General features: G+C 40.5%; 1 protein-coding gene across 1 annotated transcript; it reads right to left on the bottom strand.

Moving 5' to 3' along the window:
* Positions 1-1,043: 1,043 nt before the first annotated feature.
* On the bottom strand, positions 1,044-3,461 carry DYRK2 (dual-specificity tyrosine-(Y)-phosphorylation regulated kinase 2). The gene is given in 3 exon segments (XM_009083560.1): positions 1,044-3,107; positions 3,223-3,233; positions 3,302-3,461. Coding segments are annotated over 3 exon segments (1,593 nt in total). The 5' UTR covers positions 3,378-3,461; the 3' UTR covers positions 1,044-1,601.
* Positions 3,462-11,225: the final 7,764 nt, after the last annotated feature.

Genomic DNA, 11,225 nt, shown 5'->3' with positions numbered 1-11,225 from the left:
GTATAAGGTAAAGTCACTGAGGTTTAATGCAATCCGTTCTAGTATGTCTTGTTCTAACATCCACAAACCCTTCTAGATTGTGTTCTACTTTGTTTAAAATTCCCTTTTCATATGTTTTATACCTATGCAGCCCACAGCCACCATACGTATCAAAATACTGATCTCAGATTTCAGACTGTTCCTGTTGAAAACATGCTACAATGTGTGAATACTTCTCTCATAGGTCTAAATATTACTCCTCAGTACAGACCATCTTCCTTCCATGAATACAGTTAAAAGTAAAAAATAAAAACCAAGCATCAGCACACACACACACATGAACAAATCTAAACATAGCTCTAACTGTCCTTTCAAAGTCAATTTTCAGCTACAAATGCCAAAGATTAAATCAAATTCCAAGCACTTAACTTTTCTTTGATAATTCTCCCTTATTATAAAGTACCTAGGACGGTGTCTGCCGACTGAAAAGCTTTGCACTGAGGATCTTTCCCTCTGCAGTTGAGCCACCTAAGGTGAAATACATCCTCTGCAGGAAGCCATGTAGTAACATAGTGTTTGCCCCTACACGCAGATTTGATCTGAAGTGTAAATGTACCAGAGAAGTCACAGTCACTCAGACAAACACTGTCAGAAGAAATAAATGCGATCTTGAAATCCGTGTAGCGTAACAGTCTGGAAGTTACAGTATAAAACTGACAGGATGAGTACTTCTGCCTATGTGATTCTGGGAACCAAGCTGCATATAAGAAACAACAGAAGAAAAAAAAAAAAAAGAGAACCTCAATGTGAATGCTCAATGTTATAGACGTGAAATGAAGTCCAGAACATTTTGCTTCACCAACTAATCAGTCACTTTCAAGTGCAGAGAACAGGCAAACTGCCACACTTTCCGAGACTGTACCACACAGCATCCAAGGTAAGGGATTCATTTCAGCCCTGGCATTCTTAATTTTTGCATCATATTTAAATCCTCATTTTACTCAAAGCCCATTACTTTTGAATAGTGAGAGCATTCCATAGGAGCTGATGTTATCACTAGTGATACCACGACTTTCTCTGGGCTACCACATAGAAAATGACAATATAACATGCTATGGCTCCACTTCAAACTAAACTTTACAGGTGCTTAACTGTATTCTTTGAGTATTCTCCCTGGAGTCCAGTCAGAGGTGTGACTGTTCACAGAATCAAGACCAAACCCAGAAAATCCAAAAGGTAGTCTTCCAAATTTACCCCAGGTGAAAACTAGTATGAACCACGGAAGAGAAAGGTGAATACCTTTGACACCACGCTGCACAACGCATGACAGTCATGTTGTAACCAGCGGCCTGCCACTGATGTTTATTACTGTGTCACACTAGTTACAGTAAGGCTAATTGCACTGTAGAAGACAAACATCTTAAAAAATTAAGTATAAAAACTTAAAGCATTGTCCCCGTGTTTTTATAAAAACAAAAATCGACATTTCTTACATTTAAAATGAGTGCTGAAAGATACAGATTTATTGAGCAAATAAAAATGTATGTCTGAGCTGATTTTTCATACAAATAAGGCTCAGCCACGTTGTATCTCTCGTATTAACAGCATTGGGTTTTTCGAACTCAGCTAACGAGTTTTGGCAACACTGTTCTTTGCTGAATATTCCCATTGGCATCTGTCATCTGTGCCAAATTAGTCCTCAGTTTGGAAGCTGAGCTTGAAGTCGGAGGTAACTTGGAAATCGACGTTATAGCACCAGTGCTCTCAGTAATTCTCTTTGCCGGGGCCTTTTCCCCGGTCGGAGGTTTTGGCAAGCGCCTCCGTAGCCAGGGATGCCTCAAAGCCTGGCTGGGTGTCATACGGATGGCAGGATCCCACTCTAAACACTGTTTTAAGAAGTCAAGGAACAGGGGATCATCGCACCCCTTCAAGGCGTTACCCCACTCTCTGCTCTCCGGTGGGCCGCGTAGCTTTCCCCTCCGGGAGCGCCCACCGTTCAGTACCACAGAGCCATCAGACAAGGTGGTGATGCTGCAGTAACGGGGGTAACCCTTAGAGCTCACAAAGTTTTTGGCTCGCTTGGATGCATCCAAGAGTTTTGGAGAAGGCATGCCCAACAGTTCGATCATACAGGCCAGCTGGTCTCCTTCATCTTCTCCCGGTAGAAGCGGATAGCCAGTCAGAAGCTCTGCCAGGATACAGCCCAAGCTCCACATATCTATGGGCATCCCATAACGAGCACCAAGGATGACTTCAGGCGCACGATAAAACCGTGACTGAATGTAAGTGTAGACACGCTGATGCTCGTAACAACTTGAGCCAAAATCAATCACTTTAATACCACTCCTACCCTGTTGCTTCAACAGAATGTTCTCAGGCTTAAGGTCACAGTGAATGATTCTGTTTTTGTGCAAAGCATCCAAGCACTGTAAAATCGAGTGGGCAAACTTGCGAACCAAAGGCAGGCTGAAGCCCTGAAACTTGTTTTTCTTTATCAACTCGTACAGGTTCATGCTCAGCAACTCAAACGTCATGCAGATATGGCTGCGGAACGTGAAGTTTTCCAACATGTGAATAACATTCATGTTGTTATCCTTATCTTGTTTCCGGAGATGCTCCAGGATCTTAATTTCTTCCGCAGCTTGACGGTGGAAACGTTTTTCGTTTCTCACCATTTTTAATGCCACGTGCTGATGCATCTTGTGATCGTAGGCCTTCACCACCTGCCCAAAGCTTCCTTTCCCTATCACTTTCAGGACTTCATACCTGTATGCAATATGATCGTGGGGTACTTGTATGTAAGACCCTTGGTCATCATCATACCCACAGTTGTTTGACCCACCGATCACACCTTGCCGCTTCTTTGCGTTTGGACCCAAGAAGTATATTTCAGGGTAGCTAAAAATCTCATGATGCTCAAAAGCTGTTAATTTTTGCATGTATTGCTTCATTGCCTGCTCTGGTGTAATAACAGAGGCTTTCACCTTCCCTGTTCCATCTGTAGATTTCAAAGAGCTGGAGCTCCCTTGTCGTCTGTGAGCACTCTCTGACTGTCTGTCCTGAACCACTGGCAATCCAGACTTGCCTAGAGTTGTAAGTCCATTTGGCTGTGTTGTCAGAACTGTCCTCTTTTTTGCATGTATTGCTTCATTGCCTGCTCTGGTGTAATAACAGAGGCTTTCACCTTCCCTGTTCCATCTGTAGATTTCAAAGAGCTGGAGCTCCCTTGTCGTCTGTGAGCACTCTCTGACTGTCTGTCCTGAACCACTGGCAATCCAGACTTGCCTAGAGTTGTAAGTCCATTTGGCTGTGTTGTCAGAACTGTCCTCTTGTTACTAGTATCAGAGCTGCTGTACCTGGATTTGTCCGTGGCTACCAACATGGAGGTGCTCATTCATTGTGTGCTTACTGCCTCCAACCTAAAATCGAAAATAAATACATACCCAGTTAACAAGAAAGGCATGAACTCTGTGCTTCAACATTCATTCTGCCTAAATCACCTCAAAATGACCTATTTTCTTAGAAGCAGGTTGTTTACAGATAATCTTAAAAATATAGTGCATATACTGTGATACTGCTGGATGCTACTAAATTTCCCTGACCCTTGTTTCTCAAATGCCATTTTCACGACTCTCCAAAGTGTTTGCAATGAGGCAATCCAAGGAATCTTCAAGGCAACAGTCCTGTAACGTCAAGAATCATGCTTGAGGGACATCAGACTTAACAGAGAATACTAGCAGTTCTACAGATACTGGTGATCGATATATAATGCCTGCTAAAACTTACATGGTTAAGACTCTCCTAGTCACCTGCTCTCAGAAATCAAGATTTTTACTTATCCCTAAATCTGCTGTGTATCAGAAGTTCCAGATATGATTTTAAGCAATGAGGAATGTGTTGTGACATGCATAAAGTGGAAAAGAAGTCAAATTTCTGAAGTTCAAGAGATGTCATTTACTGCTTTCAATTGAGACAGTCAAGATTCAGCGCAACATTCCGATGGATGAAGAATAAGCATATCCTTTAACACTTTCCCAAACCAGTCTCACAATAACTTCTAATCAAGATGAGATTTGGGGCCTGATGCAGACTTGAGTAGAAAGAAAATTTTTGCCTTGAAGAACACACAAGTAACTTTATTTTAAAGGAATGGAATAAAGCAGTAGTTGACTTTAGAAATTACATTTGTTCTTGACAGTGTTCACAAGGGAATAAACAGCAGCATTCAGCATTTTCAAGCACACAAACAGCAAAACTGGAGTGTGAAAACAACTATTGCTCAGAACCTGTTACTTTTAAGGAAACAAGAAATTTACAAGCACATATTTGCCATTTCTAAAATAGCTGTCCTTAGAATTCCTCATTTGCTCTAAAGTAGAGAATAATTAGCTTGTCTTCTGCCTGGCCTTTTACAAATGTGGCAAGAATTCCCCTGCTGTCTCTCCAGCTGATTCACCAGTCTTAATATTTATGCCAAATTACTAACGAAAAGTTCACTGATACTGTCAGACAGATGATCAAGCCAAGGTTGAGAGCACTTTTCATCTGAACCTTATTTTTCCTAGGCAGCTAAGGATAACACATTCCCTGTTCACTTAAGGTTGCTGAAACGAAACCAGAAAATGACAGTTGTGTGCTGTGACACGAGGCAATGAAATCTGTGCTGCAACAGCAGAAATGCTTCTTAGTGAGAAAACCCAAACACCCAACGTGGACTTGAGCACACTCTGTGCTTCTGTTAAGGCATTAGCCTGATATGGCAGAAGCATGTTTTTGTGAATTCAGTAACTTGTTCCCAAAAACTTGCCAGCTGGACACCGGCTTCACCCTTGGACAATATTTTCAAATTTGCAGCTCTGAAACTCTCACACTGTGTAAGAGCAAAGGCTCTCAGAGATTGCTGCTGCCAAGTTCACTGCTCTTCTGATTCCATTTTGACTCACATTGAATAACTGGTTCATTTTATTTCATCACTGTGGTTTGCCTGTGTATGTTGGTTTGCAGAGAAATTTAGGCTCACGCTATCAAATGTCATCAATCTCACAGAAAGCACTGCCACACAATCACAACAAAGATGCTTGTAACATTTAAGCACAGCGAAGATATATAGGATATCAACAATAATTTCCTTCCTAGTCTGATGTCTCAAAAGCACCAGAAATTAAACTGTCAAGAGGACTTAATGAGCTCATCATGCCTACAGGCAATTCCTTCAGGTCAAGTTTGAGGCAGCAGCAGTTTCCTGAGGGCTGCTCTGATCTTCTATATAAACAGCAGTTACTGCAAAGAAAAAAAAAAACAAAACCACAAAACAACAGTCCCAAGAGCTGCTAAATCATCCATCTTAGAAGAACCAGATCTAGTTAGCAAGATGGGTTGGAAGTTCAGCACATGCAGTATTGCAGAACAGCGTAACCAAGGCACAATGAAGCAGCAGAGTAATCATAATATTACAAGGGCTTAAGCTAGGAAATTCCAGGTACAAACATTGCTTCTGCAGCACGAGTAGAACAACAAAGCAGAACATATCAAGACAAACTGGGGGTAGACAACACTAACATAGACAACAAGGAAAGAAGAGGATAGCAGAGAAAACCATCTTTAAGAATTTCTTGACCCAAGTATTCATAGCCACAGCTCACATCTTGCATTAATTTATTTTTTCTTCATTCACCTGTTTTCAGAGTTAACTCCTTTCTATCCTTCCCAAGCACTGCCTGCTTCAATACATGCACTGAGAAATACTTCAGAAAAAACCCAAATACTTATTCATTCTTGGCAGGGACTAAAGAGTCCTTTTTTTCCTAAAAGCATGTTTGGAGACATATTCTAAAATGTAAACCATGCAGCTCTGCTTCCTGAATCTTCAGGCAGCCTCATGGTTACTCCTGCTGCTCACAGGTTGGCTTCTTCTCCCAAGAAGCAGAATGAAATCACCAGCATTATCCCAACTTCGACCCAAATCCAAAGTGACTAGTTTTGCAAGTTTTGGTCAGCTGCTGCTTGGGAATGCAAATGCAGATGCAGACAGTAGCACTGGTTTTCTTTGTGGAAGGTGCCAAGTTAGCTCAGGCTTTATTCCAAAAGCAGTGGGGGAGAAAAGAGCTCACTCTTCTTTCAAAAAGAAACAGGAGTTTCAGAGCTATCAACACATCACAACCACAAAGTCAATATGCAGAATGGACTTTCCTCACCTCAAGAGTACTGCCTGCACAAGAATCACCACGTCTTCTTCTATTGCCAGCCTGGATGAGGGTTGGATTTGCACCAGTCCTTTGCTCTGCCTATCTACTCCTGACTCCTGGATGTCTGAGACTGCTGTCAAGTTCAGGCTTGCACTGCTTACGAGCTCCACAGGCTTCACCAGTGACACCCGAACCACAACTAAAGGGCTTAGGAAGCTACGAAGGACTACAGCCTTCTCAGACCAGTACCAAACTCATCTCAGTACACAGCAACTCCATCAGCCTTTCAGCTGAAACCATAAGCCTGAGAGGTCTATAATGAATCTCCATTTTCCTTCTGTAAATTCTAAAACCACACAGCTGACCACCTGTATGCGCTTATGCAGCTTACTTATTACATATTTTATTACCTGTGCTCAAACTCATCCACAACTTCTAAGAGTTACATATTTTTATAGGACACAGCTTCAAAAGCTTACTGATGTACACGTGTCTGTAATACATATTGAAATAACAGGCAAGCTTGAACTCAAAGAACTCGTCTTCTGAATCTTCTGGCAACATCAATTACATAACAGCAAATGTTACAACTCAGTAGTTTTGTGTAACTTCAAACCCACCATTAAGATTTTACTTTAACTTTTGCTTGTTCAGTTTATGAAAGGTGATTGCCATGTCAAAAACATTACCCTAATCTTTTAAATAGATACACTAAGCAAAACAACAACAAAAAAAAACCCTAAAATACAATAAATAAATAAAACCAGAAATTTTTCGGGCCAGAAGTGTTTGGGGGAGGGAGTTGTTGTTGCTTTATCTCCAGAAATGGGTTTAGGTACATAAGTAGAAAAGTAACTTACTATACTTAACAGCAACTTTCTATACTTATCAACTACAGACCTGTAACAACATAGAAGTGCCATAAAGATGACTCCATGCTGCTAAGAAGGCAAACTGATTCCTTTGCAGCAACACTCAGCCAATACACTCTCCTGTTTCAAGACTTCTATGACTACAGGATTGAACACCACAGGAGCACAGACCTCTTCTCAACTTTATCTCCCAAAAGCATCGAGATATTACATAGCTGTAACACATTCCATCTTTGTAACAGTCACTTGGTGTGATTATCTTCACCCTATAAAACTACCCAAGACAGACACATGACTCAGCATATATTACCTTCTTTTTTTGAGCAAAACTACAGAGAAAGATTTTGCTGTCAATCAGAATCTAAAAAGGTTGATAAAATGAATCTGAATAATAAAGCAATCTTGATGGCCCGTTGAAATACTGCACAGGAATAAGATGTCATTATCTGTTCTTACTTTGCATAGATGAGGACAAGGGAGAAACAGTGTTCTAAAGTAAGAATAATTGCTGCACTATATTCCCCTTTCTTTACAGCATTTCTGGGCATGACAGTTTCAGCCCTGCATGCCAGAGGCACCATGGTATCAGGTGTTGCATGCTTCACTGCCTATTTTGTTGCCTACAGCCTCAGCAAATGTACAAAAGGCCTTCTTCTTCCTTGATAAAACTAATTCAACAGCATTTCTCTATTCAGAACTAAAAATAGTTGCTAATTAGTATGATAATAATGCTGGATTATCATAATGGTTTTATTATGACGATGGGTTTTATATACCAAAAAACACTAAGGCATTGTTGAGCATGTGGCTCAACAAGAGCTATAGATAAAACTCACCATTTGGATATTTTGCTGTTGTCATATCTGATCCACATTAAGATTTTTTGAAAAGTTAACTTCAACTTTATATAGTAAATATTTTCATAGACAAAACTATGCCTCAAGAGTGATACCAATTCTCAGTTTTGTTTTCATCCTGTTAGGATGACAGGGGTGCAGTGAGTTTGAAGACTTCTGGGACACTGCATTGATTACACATGATGAAACCCAAAAGGACAGTCAATGCACACTACACTGAACTCTTCAGGTAAGTTAAAGTGTACACATATTAGAGATGTGCCCAGAGGTACTGCACTCCCTGTGGGAGCTCAAATTCCAGAGTCCCTCCTACCCTCCCTTAAAAGTTAAGATCTCTTCACATTCCTCCTAGATACAAGTTTTATACAGAAGAAGAAACATCCAAAGAAAACTAGATATAGTGAAGTCCAGGTCATGACTGTATACTTATTTCCACTCAAAGATGACAGCATTTCTGAGGCAATTTAAGACATGAAAACACCACAACAGGGAGGTCCTTTCTTTCAGTTTACCTGCTTTAAAAGCAGACGCCCACAATAAAACTTTGCAACATGCAACCTACCAGATCTTCATCCTAACAGAGTCCGGGAATCTTTGTTCCATTATAATGCAAATTAATTTTTTACAAATTTAAGATGAAGACTGAACAACTGATGCAAAAGTAGAGGTAGGGCACTGAATCATGCACTGCAAATGGCTTGCTGTTACAGTACTAGACAGGAGGATAAAAACATTAAATGCTTTAGTGCAAGAGAAATGGGAAGAGTGCAGAACGCATGGATCCATGCCAGGCAAGAAAGAACAGAGATGCAGGTAGGCAGATGACAGAGACAAGACTCTGGGAGAGGGACTCACAGATGGGTGTGGATTTACACAAGCAGAGCAGCAGGCAAGCAAGATAATCTCTGCTGCAGCATGTCAAGTGGATGTAAGAACCCCTAATGAAACAGGTAAGAGTGAATGGAAAAAGGTTCCAATCATCAAGGAAAGACTAAAGACTTCAAAAGAGACTTTGGAGAGGAAAATGAAGAGGAGGAGGGGTTGGAAATAAGTTACATGTTTTCCATCACAAGGCAGAAAAGATAGTCAGGGATGGAAGCAGACACAAGCCTAAAACGAAGAAATTTTAAAAAAAAAATAAACAAAACTTTTCCCTGGTACAAGACACAACCACCTGCTTAGCAGCAAAGGTTGCTCTGCTTGCAGAAACTGCAGCCAAAACCTCTGTCCTGTTTTATGAAGCCTATGTAAAACAGCATCTTCCCCAACTTGTACCCATGCTACCGAACAATGAAATTTCACTTGAAAGTAGACCACAGTTTCACTACAGGCTAGATCACACAACCCACTACTGCCAGAAATATGACAGGTAGTTTATTTCTCCTCTGTCTGAATTAAAAACTCCTTAGCTTAACTAAACAGATCTTCAATCTCAGGCTCTCTTCACAACTAGCATATATACAACGCACACACAAAAACCCAACCACAAGTTCACCCACTTGAACAAACTATACCTTCTGAAAGTTTGAAACACAAACACTCAATTTTTAGCTCTTACAAAGTCACACAGACACAACAGAGATGAAAGCAGAATAAGCAAACGAACACAAGTTTAGGAAAACTGAAATTTCAAATTGGCCTGATTGAGATGCAAAACCAATAGTTTCACTCAGTCAGTGTCAGCCCAGGCCAGTAGGCCTATGTTTACAGAAACATCACATAACAGATACCACCCCTTTGGTTTTTTTTAGGCTGATGTCATATCGCATCCTTACTACAAAGAGTTATGCTAGCCAACCACAAAACAACCACCTACAAAATTCAGAATGGCAGTCTTGAGGCATTTCTGTAATAGCATCCAAGGCTGAATAATGTGCAGTAGGCCAAATATCACAAAATAAAGGCAGAGTTTGCAACAGTCAGAACCGAAGAGAGACATGAAACACAGCAATATAATGTTTGACCATCCCTATGTGCTTCCACAGGTAAACAAGTGCATATATGCTATACATAAACATATGCATACATACACAATCATATAAAAATACTCGAGACACAGAAATGTCACACTTGAACACCCCTTAAATGCTTTCTGAAAGACTTCATCTTTACATATGTCTCTATTTATGCACAGACATTATATGCAATATACACACAAAAATCTATGGATAAAAATACCAAAATTCCACAAAATCAGTAAGCAGTCACAGATAAAAGCTGGGCCAACACACTTTCCTAAGCCCTAAATTAAGTCTGGGCTCTGTTACATGTAGGCCCCTGATATTTATGGGCCCACTGTAAATGCAGTTTCGCAATAGGTTTCCAGACTGTTCGTACTACATTCCTTCTTTTCTGATTTTATAATGAAACCTAAGCTGTTTCCCCAACTCTAAGATTATGCAGTGCTGAACGGGTATACAAATGTGAAAAACTTGGCCTTTGTTACTAATGAACAATTCAGACACATACCCTAGCTTCATAAATATACAATGCTGTTGATCTCAAGTATGCAGCTCCACCTTGAATTCACAGAATACTCATCATTCCTTTTGAGAATATCCTACGTACACTGATTTTTTAAACTGAAACCAATTCTTTCTATAAATGGATTTGAATAAGATGCTTTTACCCCTGAAGCAACATGGAAAGTCACTGAAACACTCATATCCAAATGCAGTTTCACCTTCCACTAGCCCATGATCATATTACCACTTAAATCTCTGCTGTATGTTTACAAAGAGAGTGTGTGAGCTCTCATGAACAACTCGTTAATTCTATGAAAATATGCCATCAACACCTTTCAGGGTCGGTATGAACTATTTCATCATTTAAAAGGAAATGCATGCAATAACAATTTCAGACGTTTAGTGTTAACACCACACTACACGGACCCCCCTCTACCCTCTCATGCCTTCAGGACAGAGCTACCTTCTCTTATCCATATTTAGTGGCATACTTGGGAAGTTTCATTCCTAGTAGATTAGCTAGGAGTGGGAGATAACGCCAGACAGCACAGAACCAGAAAATAACATCCTTCTCATGCCATCAGCGGTTATTTCTTTATAGGCAAACTACTGCAGCAATAAAGGCAGATTCACCCAATCATTGTCCCCAAGCACAGTGACAGCGATTTCTAGGGAAGACTGCAACCGGCCTGAGCTGATCAGACACAGAAAGGCAAGAGCAGCCTTCATTTTTCAACACAGGTTAAGCACAGCGACTAACCTCATCGCCAAAATAACGTCATGTCGAGAAACGCGTTTACCAGAACAGCTCCTCTTGTGAGTGTAAATGAATTTGTCACTGAAAATCAGACACAAAACCAGACCGAC

This window comes from Acanthisitta chloris, unplaced genomic scaffold (genome assembly GCF_000695815.1).
Source record: "Acanthisitta chloris isolate BGI_N310 unplaced genomic scaffold, ASM69581v1 scaffold16331, whole genome shotgun sequence".
Classification (NCBI taxonomy): Eukaryota; Metazoa; Chordata; class Aves; order Passeriformes; family Acanthisittidae; genus Acanthisitta; species Acanthisitta chloris.
This window is presented reverse-complemented; position numbering and strand designations above follow the sequence as displayed.